This window comes from Emiliania huxleyi (assembly GCF_000372725.1).
Source record: "Emiliania huxleyi CCMP1516 unplaced genomic scaffold EMIHUscaffold_270, whole genome shotgun sequence".
Lineage (NCBI taxonomy): Eukaryota > Haptophyta > Isochrysidales > Noelaerhabdaceae > Emiliania > Emiliania huxleyi.
In genome coordinates this window covers 73456-90351 of record NW_005200010.1, presented here as the reverse complement: position 1 = coordinate 90351, position 16896 = coordinate 73456, and the positions used below count along the sequence as shown (strand labels likewise).

The window sequence follows — 16896 nt, the reverse complement described above, 5'->3', positions numbered from 1 at the left end:
CCGTGTTACTGGCACCAGTGCGCGCCAGTCTGCCGACAGAGCGTCCCGCGCCAGTCGATTTCTCCCCAGTCGATTCATGGCGCACGCCGCAGCTGCGCTCGCAGATGAGCTCCGCCTCCATGCGCTGGTGCGGGCGCTCGTCGAGGGCACCACCGGCCTCACGCCGTCCTCGGGTGAGAACCATGAGGCTGCTGTCGATTGGGTCCACGGCTCCTTCCGCCACCACCGCTTCGGCTCAACGGACGGGCATGCGGTGTCCCGCGACTACGCGCAGCTCGTCGCGCTCCTCCGTCGCCACTCGCGCCACGACAAGGCCAGCGACCTCGACGCGCTTGCGTCGAAGCTGCTGCGCGTGCCGACCGGGCAGCCGGCAGCGGATGCAGACGCCCGGGCGCTCTCTGCATTGTACTGGCTCGCCGATGCTGCGGCCATGACAGCGAGCGGTCCGGCGCGCTGGCCCAGCGGTCCGCCATCGCTCGCGCCGGTCCCGGCTGCGCCGGCCGAGCAGCTCTCGCGGCCCTCGTCGCCTCGCTGGGGCTACTCGTCCGGCTCTGAGGAGGAGTTGGACGAGCTCTCGCCTGCGCACGGCGGCAGCAGCGGCGGCGAAGGCAGCGGCGGCGGTGGTGGCGAAGGTGGCAGCGGCGAAGGCGGCGAAGGCGGCGAAGGCGCGGGCCGCAGTGAGGATGGCGGCGGCAGCGGCGAGGGCGGCGGCGCGGCGAGGGCTCAGGAGGCGGCGGCGCCGACTGCGAGGGGGCTGAGCGCGCTGGCGTGGGAGAGCTTTGCCCAGGCGGGTGCGTCGCGTGTCCCACCGGCGGGGAGGAGCTCTCTCGACTCGAGGCGGGTCGGGGCCGCGCCTCGCGGTGGTGCGGTGGCGCGGCGAGAGGCGAGATGGCTCGGCTCTAGGCGGTCGCGTCTAGCCAACGCCTCGATCATGGCCGTGGCGGGCTACGCGGCGGGCGACTGGGAGGAGGTTGCAGCGGACGAGGCCAGCCCCTCTTCCCCGGGCCGCGAGGGAGCGTGCGACGCTTCCTGGCGGCGGCGGGTCCGTCTGAGCGCCGCGGGCAGGAGCTCTGCCTCGAGGTGCGAGGCGAGCGGGGCGGCGGCGCTGTTCGCGGAGCTCGGCCGCGCCGCCTCGGCCGTGTGCACGCTCGAGGCGCCGTCCCGCCTTCCCTCGCCTTACCCTTCCCACCCTCCCGCCGGCTCCCTCTGCCACCTCCCTCTCTGCCACCTCCCTCTCTGCCACCTCCCTCTCTGCCACCTCCCTCTCTGCCACCTCCCTCTCTGCCACCTCCCTCTCTGCCACCTCCCTCTCTGCCAACTGCCTCTCTGCCACCTCCCTCTCTGCCACCTCCCTCTCTGCCAACTGCCCCCGCCGACGACTCCTCGGCAGGCGCTCTCGGACGGCCTGCTCTCGCGGCCCAACTTGCCGACGACGCTTCGCGCGCTCGGCCAGGCCCTGCACGGCGAGGTGCACGAGTGGCGGCGCGAGTGGCGGCGCGAGGCGGCGGGGCGCGGCGCGGCCGGTGGCGCCGGTCGTGGGGAGCGGAGACGGGAGGGCGAGCGGACAGGGCTGCTCGTGCTGGCGGAGCGGCACCGCGGCGTGGCTGGCTGGCGCCGCCGGCTGGCGGAGCTGGCCGCTTTCGCCGCCGAGTTTGCGGCGGTGCCGGCGGTGAGCTGCGTGCTCGGCGTGCGGGCGCGCGGGCCGCACTGCGCCGCAGAGGCGACGAGCGCGCTGTTGTCGCTGCTGCTCGCGCGGTGCGAGTGGCATGAGGCGTGTGGAGGGGAGGGTGGAGGCGGGGAGGGTGGAGGCGGGGAGGGGAGGGGCCTCTACTTCGTGTGGCTGCGCATCCTCGTGCGGTGCCTGCTGGCGTACGCTCGCGTGCTCGGCGGGTGGGTGGAGCGAGGCCGAGCTGCGGCGGGCGGCGGGCGGCTCAAGAGCGAGCAGCATGTCTTTCACAGCTGTGGCTGTGAACCAGGCGAGCTGCGCGACGCGGCGGGCGAGCTCTTCGTGTACCGCGCGGCGGCGCATGCTGACCCCGCCCTCGGCGCGGGCGGCGGCGACAGCGCGGCGGGCTGGGAGGGTGCATTCGCCCTTCGCCCCGCGGGGTGCGTGCCTCTCTTCCTCGCGCCGCTCGCGCCGTCCATCCTGGTGTGCGGCAAGTCGAGGCGGCTGGTGGGCTCGCTCGCGGGAGGGGCGGCCGCCGGGGCGAGGGGCCGCGAGGAGGGTGCGGGGGAGGGGACCGAGGAGGGGACCGAGAAGGGGACCGAGGAGGGCGAGGAGGAGCTGGAGATGCGTGTGAGTGAGCGGCTCCTCGCGCTTCTCGCGTCGCGCCGCGCTGCCGCCGCGTCGCGTCGTGGTGGGGCTGCCGCTGCGGGTGAGGAGCGGCGCAGGGACGGGGTGCAGGCGGAGGGGGAGCCGGCGCCCGTCCCAGGGCTAGCCGGCGACAGCGCAGCGGCCGGGCGGCACTGGCTGGAGCAGATGCCTCACTGGGGCTCCATGCCGCGCAAGGACGACGTGCCGATGGCGTTTGCCCGACCTGCTGAGCATGGGTACCCCGTGGCTTGCAGACCCGCTCGCCCTTCGCCGCGCCCTCACAGCTGGCCCCCGGGCTGGTAGGCACGCTTCCCCGAGCGACGAGCTCTGCCGCTTGCCGGCCTCGCGCCCGCCCCCCGCCACCGACCCGCCCTCGCTCCTCCTCGCGCGGCTGACAAGCCTCGCGACTCCTCCGGCCGACGAGGCTGCCAGAGCCGCCATATTTGCAGAGGCTGCAGAAATTGCAGAGGCTGCAGAGGCTGCAGAAATTGCAGAGGCTGCAGAGGCTGCAGAGGCTGCAGAGGCTGCAGAGGCTGGCGGAGCGCCGCGTAGCAGGGTGCGCTCGATGGCGGTTCGCGAAGCTTTCCTCGCCCCCATCGCGCACTCCTGCGCCCGCGCCGGGCCGCAGCTGCTCCGCTTGCTGCCCGGTTTGCGCGGGGTGGCGCGGCTGCTGCACGCCGTCGCTCTCGCCGCCGAGCCGCGCCTGACTGCGCCTGTGTGCGAGCGGCTCTGCGAGCTCGCCGACCGCTGCCGGCCGTGGCGGCCCGCCCTCCCGCAGCTCACGCGGCTGCTGCGGGAGAGCCTCATCGAGGGCGGCGTCCCGGCGGGCCAGGCGCGTGTCCGCCTTGTGTTGCGTAGAGGCTTGGCTGGGGGTGGGATGACTGAGGGGCAGACGGCCTCGCTTGGTAGTTTCTTAGACACTTCTTAGACACTTCTTAGACACTTCTTAGACGCGGCTTAGACACCTCCCCTGCTTGCAGGCGGGCCGCTTCTCGTTTGAGCTGGCTGACGTCTCGGCCCAGGTCAGGGAGGGGCTGGGCGAGGGGCGGGGCGGGCGAGGGGAGGGGCTGGGCGAGGGGCGGGGCGGGCGAGGGGAGGGGCTGGGCGAGGGGAGGGGCTGGGCGAGGGGAGGGGCGGCCCCCCGGCGGGTGCCGCGCCGCCAGGGCCTGACCCCTCGCCCAGCCCTCGCTGCAGGAGCCGCGCAACGGGCCGCGCAAGGGGTCGTCGTTCTCGGACGCCGTCGACGCGCGCGCCTTTGAGTCGCTCGTGCTGCGGTATGCGCCGCCGTGGCCGTTGCAGCTCGTCTTCACGCCCGCGCTGCTCTCGCAGCAGCAGCGCGTCTTCGCGCTGCTGCTGCGCTTGCGGCGCGCGAAGTGGTCCCTCGAGACGGTCAGCGTCGGCGCCGGCGCCGCAGGAGGCCGCTGCGCAGGCTCGACTCCGCTCACGCGGCTCTGGTGGACGCTTCGCTCCGAGCTGCTCCACGCCGTCCACCACATCCTCGCGTACGTCACGCTCGCTGTGATTGCGGCCGAGTGGCGATCCCTCCTCGACGGGCTCCCCGCCCTCTCGAGCGTGGACGCCTTCGCCGCCGCGTGCGCCCGCCTCTACGAGCGCATCGCCTCGCGCTGCTTCCTGGAGCCGCAGCACGAGGCGGAGATGCGAGCCGTCGACGCCATCCTCGCGCTCGCGCTCCGGCTGCGCGCCCAGCTGAGTGACGACCTCGCCGCGCTACCCGCGGTTGCGCACGCGGCGGCGGCGAGGCGATGGCGCGCTGAGCTCCGCCGCAGCGTCCAGCTGCTGATGCGCACGCTTCGGCAGCAGCCGGAGGGGCGCCCCCTCTCCGAGGCGCTCGACTTCAACTCGCACTATGGCGGGAGCGAGGAGGAGGCTTGACGCATGACGCGATGACGGCGCAGCGACTGTGATGTGTTTAGCCGTATGTTTTTACTGTATGTGATCCGACTTTAAGAGAGCGCAGAGCCGCGCTGGGAGAGCCCACAGCCACACACGCGCTCTCTTACTTTTTGAGTCTTGACTCTTGTCACAGTTGTGTCTCTCTCTCTACACCCGTATACAGAGCGTGGTCCGTGGTATACTGTTAGCCACTCTCTCAATAGCACAGGACCAATCGCGGTCTCTACACACCAGCGCCCTGACTGCGGGCAGATACAGATAGACACAGGCACACAGTTTACAGATACACGGGACATCGTCCTGGTTTTCGTTTTGAGCGCGCCGATTGAGAGACTGAGAAAGTGTTGATTCGAAGATTCGTCCATGGTGAATGGGCCGAACCGCGGCCTGGCTGGCCGCGACTCACGCCTGCGACGCTGCCGTCCAGGACGCGGCGCGCCGCAGTGCCCGCGGAGGCGAGTTCTCCTCGAGCGAGAGCCGCCCAATCTCGAGGTGCGCACTGAGCGAGTCGCGCCGCCGTCGCCGCTCGAGCCGGTCCGCCGCCTCGGCCAGCCGCGAGGAGAGCGCCGCGGGCGTGCGGACGATGCCGTGCGCCCTCAGCTCCGCCGGGCTCGGCCGCCGCTCGAGGCTGTGCGTGAGCTGGTCGCGCCGCATAGCGTGCTCCAGCTGCTCGGCGGCCTGCGCGAGGGAGGGGCTCATCGCCGAGGCGTACGAGTGCTTGAGCACGCCGCGCTGGAGGAGCTCGGACGGGTCGGGCCGGCTCGTCAGCCGCGAGACCACCGCCGCACGCGTCATCTCCCGCTGCAGGGCCTGCTGCGCTGCCGCGAGCCGCGCCGAGGTGTGCGCCCCAACCGGAAGGATTCCCAGCGCCTGAAGCTCGCCGAGCGAAGGGCGGGCGCCCAGGGTGTGGTCGACCGTGTCGCGCGCCGCGTCGATCCGCACAGTCGGCGGAAGCAGTGCGCGCAGCTCTTTGCAGGTCGAGGTTAGGGCGAGGAGCGCCTGGGGCCTGCGTGGTTGCGAGGCGAGCGTGCGGACGAGGACCGTCAGCACATCCTCAGGCAGGTCGTCCACCAGAGCCTCTCTGTCTGACCGGTGCGCATCTCTGTTCGGGGACGCTGCGCTTGACATGCCGCGCGCTTTCCTCCCATCAGTCCAAAGTGTCCAGAAGGCGGGCGAGGTGGCGGGCGTTGGAGATTTAACGAGCGCCGGCGTGAATTGAATTGTGGCGCTCGGTTTCGCATTTTTTTACCGAGGCGGTGCCCGGTGCCGAGCGCAGGCGGTGCCCACAGGTCGGACCTTAAGACCGCAGTGTAGATTCCTGGGCGAGGGTGATGGATGGAGCCTCTTTCCCGTGACGCGTGAGCCTTGAGAATGGTGTTGTTTGTCGTCTTGTGTGCCTCTCGGCCCTCGGTGGTACAGCGCGTCGTAGTGCCTAGTAAGAAGGAAGGTGCTCGGGTGCTCGATGCAGCGAAGCCGCGCGCGATGGCTCGCGCGCGCGCGCGCCGCGGCGAGGCGCGAGATATGCAGATATCCAGCCAGGATCCAGCTCCGCTCCCGCGGCGTGTGGATGGTGCGTGGAGCGTGGCGCTGCTGATTGGAAACCAGAACTCCTGTCCCACCGTAACAGGTGTAAGGCTACAGCGAGCGAAACACGAGACCCTCACCGCTCACGCCGCTCTCCGGTCCTCCCAGACGGGCTCGCCGCGGTGGCTCGACCAGCGCACGCGATCCATCTTGTACGGCACGTCGCGCGTGTTTCCGTACAGGTACGTGCCGTCGGTGCCGCACCCGCGGTCGTTGACCCAGAGCGCCCCCTCCCAGAGGTGCAGGTGGTCGGTCACGACAATCTCGCGGCCGAGGAGCGGCGAGTGGACCAGCGCCGAGGCGGTCGCCATCTCGCCCTCGAAGTGGCCGCCCACGCGCCGCCAGAACACGTCGCAGCCGGGGATGAGCAGCTCCTCTGCCAGGTCTCGCTCCGCGTCCCAGGCGACGGCGGCCGCGTCACCGCTCGCCGCGCGCAGCTTCGCCTCGACCTGCTCGGCGAGCCGGAAGATCTGCATCCGGATCTCGCCGTCGGCGGCCGAGCGGCGGGCCTCCGTCGGCTGCAGCGTGTACAGCCGCTGCCGGAAGGGCCTCGCCGGGTCGCCGTTGAAGTAGTAGTTGGCGAGCACGGCCGGGCGCTCGAGCGCGAGCGGCTGCAGGTGGCAGTGGATGTGCTCGTGGCCGCCTCCCTCACGCGGCGGCCGACCGGCGCGCCGGTCCTCCAGCGCCTGCTCGAGGTTGTCAAAGTGGCCGCAGAACTGCGACAGGAACTCGTCAAAGGCCAGCCGGCGGGACTGGTCGAGCTCGGGCGCGGCGAGAGCACTGCAGCGCGGCGGCGCGGCGGCGCGGCGCAGGGCAGCCCGGGCCTGGCAGCGTGCGAAGCCTCCGAGCTCGACCGCGGGCTGCAGCGCAGCGCTCGTGAAGGCGACGGCGGTGGCGAAGATCAGGAAGGCCGCTTGCGCGCAACTCATTGCATTCGGGGTATTTTGTCCTTGTGCGCCAGAAAGAATTTAAAGAAAACAACTCTGGCCAGAAAGAAAGAAAGAAAAAATCGCGGCACACACCTTGTGCGCCAGTCGCGGGTTGGGGCGCGACATTAAATTCTTTTAGTTAAGAGCGTTGGATCAGAGAGTTTGCTCTCTCTCTAGTGATTCCAGGCGCGTAACGAGTACTAGCTCCACGAGGCGCCCCGCAACTTCCCGAGAAGTCGTACAGTCTGTTGCGGGCATTAAGAAAACGTACCATTAAGAAACCACGCCGAGCGATTTCCGCGAAAATCTAAGAAACCGCGGCGCCCCGCAGGCGCGGCCCCGAGAAAGGGCCCACACACGAGTGTGAACAGGAGCCCCGCTCAAAATTTCTCTTCGCCTGCGGCGCGCGCACTTGTCATTTTCAGTGTATGTAGCTCTTACGTACATTCCCGTAGGAGACTCTGCTGACAGGGTTTGCGATGAGGAGCGACCCGAAGGGTTTCTCGGAGGTTAGTGCACCACTAACCGCTGAAGCGCAAGCGCTGGGAGCAAGAACACTACGACCTGGGTCGGGCTCATACTAGCGCACCCCACCTCGCGAGCCGACGTTCCGGCTCAGCGAGGCTGCTGCGGAGCACTCGCACTTGGAGCACTTGGAGTGCAGTCGGTAACCTCACATCCAGGGCCGGTGAGCTGAGAAGCGCATCCAGCGGGCCGGATGATCGGTATCGGGCTACGGGCTAGAGAGCCCTGACCCCTATCTAGGGGGGGGGGGCGCGCATTCGCAGGGCAAGGGCCTTAAAGTAAACACGGGTCTCCGAGGGTTGGTTCTGCGCTTTGGGTGTCCCCTAGCGGCGGAACGCCCCCTCTACTCGGAGCTAGTAAACACCAGACACTAGACACGAGCATGACGTACACTCTCACCCGACATCGCCACTCGCGGACCGGTTCTTCTGGTCCAGCGAGGCCGCTGCGGGCACCCGGCGGCTCGGGTCACATTTTGCCCAAGGCCAAGCAAGTCTGCGGTGTTCTGGGCGGTGTGGATGGGAGGTGTGTGCGTCTTCCTGTCATCCCAAGTGGGTGGCAGAAGTCGGACTGGCGACATCCGGAGCGGTCCAGCGCTTCCGTATTGTCATTTTACCTAAACATTCCTAGATCCCCTCTCACTCACCTGTGGGGTGCCGGCCGAGGCTAAGAAACCACGGCGTGGGGTGGGTGGGGTGTGTGGAAAGGCTTAGAAACGGCGGCGTGCCGCGGGATCCTGTTTTCTTAATGCCCGCAACAGACTGTAGCCTCCTCGCTCGGAGCTAACATAGAAGTTCACTTCGCGCGAATGCACACATTCGACAAAAACGAGTGTTAGAGTTGTTTGGTATTGCTAATAAGTTTTTTCAAGGTTTGCCCGGCCGGGTTGCTGCGTTAATCTCGCGCTGCGCTAGGCTCAGAGCGAGCTCGCGCTGCGCTAGGCTCAGACGGCGTGCGCGGGCCGCCGGGGTGAGGACCCCACCTCCTTTGGCCTTAATACGCTTTTCTCGCCGAGTACTATCTATAACTACTTTTCTTTTTGCGTGCAACTCATTCGGGGGTTATTTTTCCTTGTGCGCCCGGTAGTTTATCTTTGCTCGGCCATACGTCATGACGGGGTAGTTAGGGTAGGTCTGGGCCCTCCCGTCGTTTTTCCCTCTCTTCACGCCGATTTCACATTCCCCCCGTGGCTTGCGCCGAATGCTGGCTGCTTGTGCTGCTGCTGGCCATTCGCGCACATCGCCTGATTTCTTTTTGTGGCCGGTGTGTGTGCCCAGTCCGCCTACTGTGAGCGCTGTCAGAGCGGTGTTTCGACACCGATATCGTTCAAGGAGAACGCTGATTCAAAATCCGCTGTTCACACTTCACAGGTAAGTGTAAGCGGAGCAGCTGAGTAGATACAGCGAATCCTTTGTGTTCACACCTGCAAAAACAGGTGTGAACCGATTTCGGCCTTAGCCGTCGGTATGCCAATAGCGTGCTAGCCAAGTAGTACGCAGTTGGATTCCGAGGGTGTCCCATCACAAGTTCGGCTGCCGACAGACAAGATTGTCCCTTAGTCGACAGCACCCGCCTTTGGACGGTGCTCTGACTGGCTTTGAGAATATATTTTTTCTTTTTGGTTCACATGGTTAGAGGTTGGCCTCCCACCGTTGTGAACATAGTCTGGCCCGAAAGAGCCGCTCGTCTCTTGTCCGGGCAAACGCGCGCCCTGTGTGCGCCGTTTCGCGGAGCGCGAGGTCGGCGTTTTGGTTTATAAGAAGCTGAGGCTGTCGGGTGCCACCGATGCGGATCGAGCCATTGGCCGCCTCCTCCCACCTCCACACCACATCCTCCGGCCTGCCCGTCGTCTACGACGCTGAGGCGCTCGAGACGTACTTCTCCACGCCCGACGGCGCAGAGGCGCTCACCGGCCGGCTCGGGAAGCTGGCACGAGTCACGTCGGGCCTCGGCGTCCGCGTCGGAACCACCTTCCTCGCGCTGCTCGCTGGGCTGGCGCCGCCGTCCGTCGGTCCGACGGCGCTGGAGGACGCGCTCGCGGCGTCGCCGGTGCGCGAGGCCTTCGAGGAGCTCGGCCCGACGTTTGTCAAGTTCGGCCAGGCACTCGGCTCCCGTCCCGACCTGGCTGGTGAGCGGCTCGCACTGCAGCTGCGCGCGCTGCAGGCCGAGATGGCTCCGTTTGCCACCGCCGACGCGAGGGCCGTGATCCAAGCCGAGTTCGGAGAGGTTGCGGCCGCGCCGCTGCTGCGCGCGCTGCCCGCCACGCCGGCCGCCGCCGCCTCCATCGGCCAGGTGTACAAGGTGCAGCTGCCGCGGGGCCGCCGCTCCCTGCGGCGCGGGCTGCGGCGGCCGCCGCCGCAGACGCTCGCCGTCAAGGTGCTCCGGCCGGACGCGCGCGCGGCAGTCGCCGCCGACGCCGTGCTCGCCCGGCGGGCTGCGGGCGCGCTCGAGTCGCTGCGCGTGCCTGGCGGGCGGCGGCTGGTGCGTCCGGCGCTGGTGGCTGCGGTCGACGAGTTCTTTTGTCGACTATTCGAGGAGATGGACTACGAGCGCGAGGCGGAAAACATCGCCGAGTTCAACGCGGTCTACGGGCGCCGGACCGAGGCGCGGCGGCAGCTGGGCCGCGGCGGCGAGATCGTGCTGCCCGTCGCGTACTCGCCGTGGTGCGGCGAGCGGGTGAGTCGCCGCGGCCTCGGGTGAATTGAGTGGGCAGCAGCCTTCCATGAACCTTCTCGGAGCCTGCCGACAGGTGATCGCCATGTCTTGGGTGGACGGGTCTCCGCTGGTGCCTCCGGACAGGAGGGCGGGCGGCGGTGCAGACGACCTGCCCGCCGCCCTCGCCGCGCGGCTCGCCGGCCGCGTTGCTCTCTCTCCGGCCCGGGCGGAGGAGGTGCGCCTGGTGCGGTGGGGCGTGGCCTGCACTCTCTCGCAGCTGCTCGTCACCGGCGTGATGCACGCAGACACGCATGGCGGCAACTTGCTCAAGGCGAGCCCTTCAAGCCGGCGGATCTGATCGGACTCTACCACCCTGACTCAACCTCGCTTAGCCTGCTCCAGGTGGCGCCGCCGCCGTCGCCGCTCGACGCGCTGCCGTGGGTGCGGCCACGGCCGGCTCTCGGCTACATCGACTTCGGCCTCGTCTCGCACGTGCCTGTGCAGGTGCGCGAGGGCCTCGTCTGCGCGGTCGCGCAGCTGCTCTTCGCACGCGACACGGCGAAGGTCGCTTCCCTCTTCGGCGAGCTGATGCTGCTGCCGCCCGCCAAGCTCGACGAGCCGGCCACGCGCGCCGCCCTCGAGGCCGCCCTCGCCCGCGCCGCGAGCAAGTTGCTCGACTACCCGCCCGGCGCAGCGCTGCCCGAGATCCGCTTCGATGCCCTGGTGGGCGAGGTTGCCGCGATCGCGCCTGCCTTCGAGTTCGAGCTGCCGCCATACTTCCTCAACAACGCGCGCGCGCTGGCGAGCCTGGAGGGCCTCGCGCGCGCGGCGGACCCGACCTTCTCCATCGTCGAGTCCATCTACCCTTTCGCCCTCACCACTATCCTCGCCGGAGACGCATCGCCGCTCATGCGCCGCACGCTCGACGACTTGGCGACCGACCCCGCGACGGGCCGCGTCTCCGTCCGAAAGCTACGCAGCCTCGTCGACCAGCTCGCGGCGCTCTCGCGCAAGCCACGCCTCGCCGTCACGCTCGACGTGGTGCGCACGCGCGGCGGCCGCCGGGTCATCCGCCGGCTAGCGAGGCAGGCGCTGCGGGGCCGCGGCAGCGCGAAAACATAGTGTCACACTGAGTGTGCGGCCCGGTATTTGCGGGCGAGCCTGGCCAGGTTTGTATCAGGTTTACCGTATAACGAAAAAACGACGGGGACGACACGAGCCGGAATTATGGAGATAACAACCTAGCTAAAGAAACCCGGACGTCATATCCGCTTTTTTGAGCCCGGTTCCACACCCGTCGACACACGGGTACAGTTTAGGTGATCGGCAGCCTCAGAGGAGTGGAAACTGATCCCCGGCGGGCCCTTCGCGACCGACGCGCGCGGCAGACGGCTTCGGATAGACATCGGCTCGGCTCCTAGCGGCTCGCAGAAGCAGCGCGGTCGCTCTCTCTCCGTCACGCCGTTGCGCGGTTGACGCTTTTTCGGCGCTCGCGGCGGGGCGGCAAAGCTGACTTTGAGGCCAATCAAGCCGGCCAAGGCCCCCACGGCGACGGCGCAGACACCACTCATGGCGCCGGTGGCCTCGGAGGCGGCGGAGATGGCGAGGTGTGCGCACATTTTGACGGGTGCGCCAGGCAGTGCTGGCGAGGCGCCCGCCGTTGACTGAACACCTTCTCGCGCGGCACGAGCGGCGCGCGGCGCTGCTGACGGGAGGAGGCAGTCACGGCCCGGACGGGTGCTGGCCGGTGGTCATCAGACCCGCGTCGTCACCGTATTCGGCGCGCAGTTCGGGACTGAACACCTCTCGAGGCGCGGCGCTGCAGCTGCAAAGTGATTGGTGTGCATCCGGCAGAGCCGGCGCGCTACGGGTTGCGCCCGTTGTCCAGACGCGCCGTGCCGCGCTCGCGCGCTCGCCGGATCAGCGCGTGCGGCAGGAACGATGCCGGTGTGCCAGTGTGCCGGTGTCGCATGCGGTGTGCCAGCGCGCCGGGTCCAGCGGACAGCAAGTTGTGTGTGGAGCGGGCGCGCGGTGGCCGTGGCGAATGTGAGCCGGCGCCACTCGCAGCCTGGTGTCGAGGCGCACTGCCTACTGCCCGTCGACTCAGCCGTGCGGCGGGGTATCCGTTTCTGTGTGTCGGTGGTGGTGCGCTTGGCGCGCATAGTGTGCGTGGGGTCTGTGTGCGTGTGCCACTCGCTCGCTGCTGCTGGATGCAACGGTTTCCCGTCGTAGTGTGTTGGGCGGCCCGTCGTAGTGTGTTTGGGTTGCTGAAAAGGAAAAGGCGAAATCAAAAGAGCGCTGCGTGACTCTGACTGTGAAAGCGTGGGTCCTCCGACGAGATCCGAAAGTTGATCGCTGCCCGATTAGGGTGTGTGTGCGAGGCTTGTCGTCGGCGTGACAGCGACACGATCATGCTTCATCCCGGGCCGCCGATGGCCGATAAGGTTGCCCTAGGGTGGGAGGGCCCTGCGCGCGTCGTCACGCGGTGCTCAAACGCCTCGCGGCGGTGCTGGCACGCAGCCCGCTGCCACGGTGCAATATGCACAAGCCGGCTCGCGCGGCCGCGATGCTGTTCTCACGCCGCGCGATTGGCAGCAATCGGCAGCGCGAGTGTCAACGCGCAGCATAGCCTCGGCAGTGGCGGTGATGGCGCAGCAGGCGCAGCAGCAAAGGCCATGCCCAGCTCCCTCTGCGCCACCGGAGCGTAGTGCGGGTGTGCGCGATGCCATCCCCGTGGGCGTCATCAACTGTGCGCTGGTGGCGAGCCTCTGTGGTCCTCAAATGGCCCTTCTGGCGCTTCGATGCCGCTGCAGCCGCGGCGCAGCTCGACGCGCACGGGCAGCTGTGCTCTCACAGTATGCCATTGCTACACACAGCCTATGGGAGGGTGCACACTTTTACCGGATCCCGCCGGGATCCCATGCTGGTGTGCGATGCTGTTCGGAGTGCCACTCGGTGGTAGCTGCGACGCGAGCGCTGCTGGGTGTGCCAGAGGCCAGCGCAGCATCCTAAGATCGAGCCACACCAGTGGCCCTGTCACGCCGGGCGGAGAGGGCCGCGTTTGAAGCAGCACAGGGAGCCGCACACTTTTACTTCGCACGTAAAAGTGTGCACACACCGGTGTGCAAGCAGGAGAGTCCACACAGCGTGGGTCGGGCCCAAGTGAAGGGCTAGCCTGTGGAGAGCTCAATGCACACACTACTGCCTGGGCCGTATCCACTAGACAGGCCACATAAGGCGAACGGCGTGCGCACATGGGGCACCCGAGATCAACCACTGGTGTGCGCGTGCGTGCAGGCCGGGTAGGGCTCCTCTAGAATCGGCGCACGAGAAGGGCGGGAGTACCACCTTTCTCGCCCGCTCAAAGCGCGCCTGGCCGTTGCGAAGCGAGCGCCGGAGACCCGCGAGGCGAGACGCGGAGCGGGGGCCCATGTCGGGGCAGCGCGTGTGCGCGTCCCGCTCACGGCTCAGGCGCCAATCCGACAGCATGACCCACGCCTAGCTTGAGAGCAATGCAGATTATGCCCACTCGCAGTCCATCATAACGGGCCTCTTATGTTCACCCGACAACCTTCCGAAGCGAGAGCTGGCAATGCGCCGTCCGGGCTTGTGCGCCTAGGCGCGGCAGTCAGCCGACTATCGGCGGTTTGGACTGGCTCTCGTCAGCTGCACGCGCGCCCGGGTTGAAGCGGGATGGAGTGGTGACACCGGGCGGTGCGTCAGGCTACCCGACGACGTTGGAGTCACTGTCACACGTCGCGGACAGCCTGCACACACGGCGGGGCCGGTGCGAAACGGGTGAAAAAGAGACTTTGCGGATTTCAACCGACTATGCGGGTTTTCGTGCAGGTGGGGTGTCTTTCCTTCTCCTCCTCCGTCCGTTTGAAAGCGGCCAATGTCCTCAAAGATAGAAAACACACAAAGGGTTTTGCAGCATAGCTGCATAGGCACCGGGTCTGGCAGCACCGGCTCAACGCCGCGCCCCGCGGTCGGTGCAAGCAGGGAATGTTCCCGCTGCTGCAGCCTCCAGTCGCGGTGCGGCCTCCGCACTCTCGGCGTTCGCCTCTCGCCCTGCTGCAGCATCCGTTCTCCCATCTCTGGCTGCCGTTCGCCGAGCGCCTCCTCAAAGCATGCGAGAATCTCGTCGCTCTGAAGGTCAGTCTCGAGCACGTCGTCAGCAGCGCGGATGCTCGCCAGCACGGCCCGCCGTCGGTCGCGGTCTCGTCTTAGTTCTGGCAGCGTCGGCGCCGACCTGCTCCCGCGCTGGCCACGCATCATCGAGCAATCGCGTAACGGGAGGCTCGCGCTGGCTTTTTGCGGCTTTTTGGACGGCTTTTTTGGATTCTCCCGCCCTCCCACCCCTCTCTTGGGTTTTTTCAGCTATGTTGTTAGATATGACATGTTCCGTGTTCCTTTTTAGATTTTACCCATTCTGCCATCTCACACAGTTAGAGCTGTTTAACATTAACTTTGGGCCTAACAGTTGCGCTAGTGTTGGCTGAAATCCTGAACGTTGTTCAAGTGTTCACCACAGCCCATGCTGTTACTGTTTGTTACTGTGGCGGATCTATGTGGTCTGGCGTATGCCAGGCTGCGGGTCCAAAGTGTCCCGGCGCGGCGCGCGCCACCGCCCCCGGCGCGGGGCGGGATGTCAGTACGTGAGTACGGTGTCCCTGTCCCTGTGCCCCACTTTCTTCTCCCGCGTCAGTCCCTGAGAACTCCACTACATAGCGCCACCTCGTGAGCTGTCCTGTGTGAGCTGTGTGCTGTGTGTCCAGCAGTCCGGACCCGGTGCTACGGCCGGTGACAGTGCGCCTCGTGTCGGCTCCCGAGCCAATCGTGTGCAGCGTGTGTGTGCGTGTGGACCCGTCCTCCATGCTAGGAGGTGTGTAACACTGTCTGACTGACTGTTACTGTTGTTCAGCGGCCAGCAAGCAGAAAATGGCAAAAAACCCGGGTAAACCCCGAAAATACCTGGGTTTTCCCGGCTGTTTTCGGGTATTACCCGCACTGGACGCTGGAGATCGTCGTGGGTCACTGCCAGGCCTTCCTTATTGTTGTTCAGCCGGCCTAACGTTAGCTACTGTTGTTGGGGAGCCCAACTGTTGTTCTGTGTTGTTACTTGTTAACACTAGCAACACTGTTCAGCTCCCACAACGTTAAACAGCTCTACTCACAGTAGAGAGGTGTCCGTTGTTATTTATTTATTTTTTGCCGGTTTATGCTTTATCCCACATTCGCGATTCACCCCCTTGGAGTGTGAAGGCTTCGTAGCGGCCTCCGGTCTACTACGCAGGATGGGAGCGAAAAAAAGCAAGCGAGTGTTCGCGATTCGGAATTCGCGGGAGACGGGAGGACGACGACCCCGGCTAGTCGCCGACCACACCCACGTGTGACACAAAGACCCCTGCACAAAGATCGCACGGGCGGGGACCTGTTCCCTTTTACCCATCTCACAGTCGAGGTGTACGTTGTATTTATTTATCTCTGTGGATCGCTGCCATCGTGTATGCCTGTCTGTGCCCTGTGGGCGCCTGCGCCCGCCGCCTCCTGAGCGGGGTTCGGCCCCCCCTGTCTGAAAACAGAACAAATTCGAAAGCAGCCAAATTACTGATCTAAACGAATCTGAAAGCTGCCGTGCGGAAACCCTTGTTCACAGCCGACCCGAAAACGCCACCCTTCCCCTGCTTCACCCCTGATGCTGCTTCATGTGCTGATTCCCCGCGCCCCCTCCTTGCGCCTTGTGCCCCCACCTTGGGCGTCTTTTCTACTTCCACGTGAGGGTCGATTCCGCTATAGGACTCCACATGGCCCATACGTGTACTCTCGTGAGTGATCGATTCCGCTACGACTCCACTGTCCCATACGTGTAGGGGGGGGGCGCCGGGGGCGCGGGAGGAAGCTGGCGCACCAAATCGCACGGTGTTATGCATCCGCAGTTATCTCTAGCAGTGTATATACACTCAATGCTGTCTTAAGGTCCGACCTGCGGGCACCGCCTGCGCTTCGGCACCGGGCACCGACTCTCGGTATATCGACGCGGACACACGTGCGTGCCACTGACTGACTGACTGACTGCCTCCGTCCGTGCCTCGCTCGAGCGAGCTCGTTCGTTCCTTGCTCTAGTCCTTGCCACGCCGCACGCGCGCAGCAGCCAGCCGCACGGGGGAGCCCACGATCGCCGCCCGGGGCCCCTCGCCCACACACTCTCGTTTATGTTAGCTCAGCTGCACCGTAGCGGCCCCCGCCTCAAACTTACTTGAACCCAAGTCCCAAAGTTCCGGGGCCCGGGGGCGGTTGACTATTGCAATAATGGCCAACACGCCTTTCGCCACGCCGTCTCTCGACCGCGAGACGCTTGATCGCGCCATCGTCCAAATGGGGCGTCCTGAGGCATGGAGTCCGCTCCTGCAGCGGCTCAATGACGGCAAGCCTCTTCGCCTCGGAGTCTTTGGGGCCTCTGTCGCACAGCATGGTGGCTGTCTTGACCAGCCCTACAAGCGGTGCATGGAGTTTGACGGTGTGAGCTTGGCCGAAATGTCATGGGGCGAGCCTCGTCAGCGGCCAGTCAAGGGCTGGGCTGTTAGCCTTCTCGAGCACTTCAATAGCTTGTGGCCGCACCCGCAGCACCAGCTCAACAACAGCGCACTAGACGCCACGCCTGCGCAGGCAGTGCTGCCCTGCCTCTTCTCACATTTTCCAACTCAGCTCGATATGGTGGTCCTTGAATTTGGCTCGATGGCGCAAAGTCTTGACCGCTTCGCTGTCGAGGCCGTCGCGCGCAGGTTGCTGATGATGCGCCCTCGCCCGCTGCTCCTCCTCCTCTCTGTGCACGCCTGGTGCAACATGGCGAAGTCGCCTGGCACACCACCCGCTCTTTTCCGCGAAGGAGATCGAATCGGGTCGATGCGCTATCCGAAGACGCCGTGGTCGGTCGTCGAGGACGAGGCGAGTGCGGTGTGTGAGCGGTATGGC

At 66.5% G+C, this 16896-nt stretch overlaps 5 protein-coding genes across 5 annotated transcripts; 2 read left to right on the top strand and 3 right to left on the bottom strand.

Annotated features, from left to right (window-relative positions):
- Window positions 1-59: 59 nt before the first annotated feature.
- EMIHUDRAFT_469307 (hypothetical protein) lies at window positions 60-4207 on the top strand (the record flags this gene model as incomplete). The annotated part of the gene is made up of 5 exons (XM_005776866.1): window positions 60-1042; window positions 1391-2550; window positions 2618-3152; window positions 3295-3336; window positions 3509-4207. The coding sequence occupies exons 1-5, from the start codon at window positions 77-79 to the stop codon at window positions 4205-4207; spliced, it is 3402 nt and encodes a 1133-aa protein (XP_005776923.1). The 5' UTR covers window positions 60-76.
- A 166-nt stretch (window positions 4208-4373) lies between these two features.
- On the bottom strand, window positions 4374-5397 carry EMIHUDRAFT_443832 (hypothetical protein). The gene has a single exon (XM_005776865.1). The coding sequence runs from the start codon at window positions 5354-5356 to the stop codon at window positions 4631-4633; it is 726 nt and encodes a 241-aa protein (XP_005776922.1). The 5' UTR covers window positions 5357-5397; the 3' UTR covers window positions 4374-4630.
- A 413-nt stretch (window positions 5398-5810) lies between these two features.
- On the bottom strand, window positions 5811-6759 carry EMIHUDRAFT_443830 (hypothetical protein). The gene has a single exon (XM_005776864.1). It carries the CDS (start codon window positions 6739-6741, stop codon window positions 5896-5898), a length of 846 nt encoding a protein of 281 aa, XP_005776921.1. The 5' UTR covers window positions 6742-6759; the 3' UTR covers window positions 5811-5895.
- A 1315-nt stretch (window positions 6760-8074) lies between these two features.
- Window positions 8075-11054, top strand: EMIHUDRAFT_238425 (hypothetical protein; the record flags this gene model as incomplete). The annotated part of the gene is made up of 7 exons (XM_005776863.1): window positions 8075-8097; window positions 8208-8235; window positions 9130-9492; window positions 9643-9942; window positions 10016-10079; window positions 10253-10962; window positions 11031-11054. 7 exons carry the CDS (start codon window positions 8075-8077, stop codon window positions 11052-11054), a joined length of 1512 nt encoding a protein of 503 aa, XP_005776920.1.
- Window positions 11055-11183: 129 nt separating this feature from the next.
- Window positions 11184-12214, bottom strand: EMIHUDRAFT_457724 (hypothetical protein). The gene has a single exon (XM_005776862.1). It carries the CDS (start codon window positions 12081-12083, stop codon window positions 11676-11678), a length of 408 nt encoding a protein of 135 aa, XP_005776919.1. The 5' UTR covers window positions 12084-12214; the 3' UTR covers window positions 11184-11675.
- Window positions 12215-16896: the final 4682 nt, after the last annotated feature.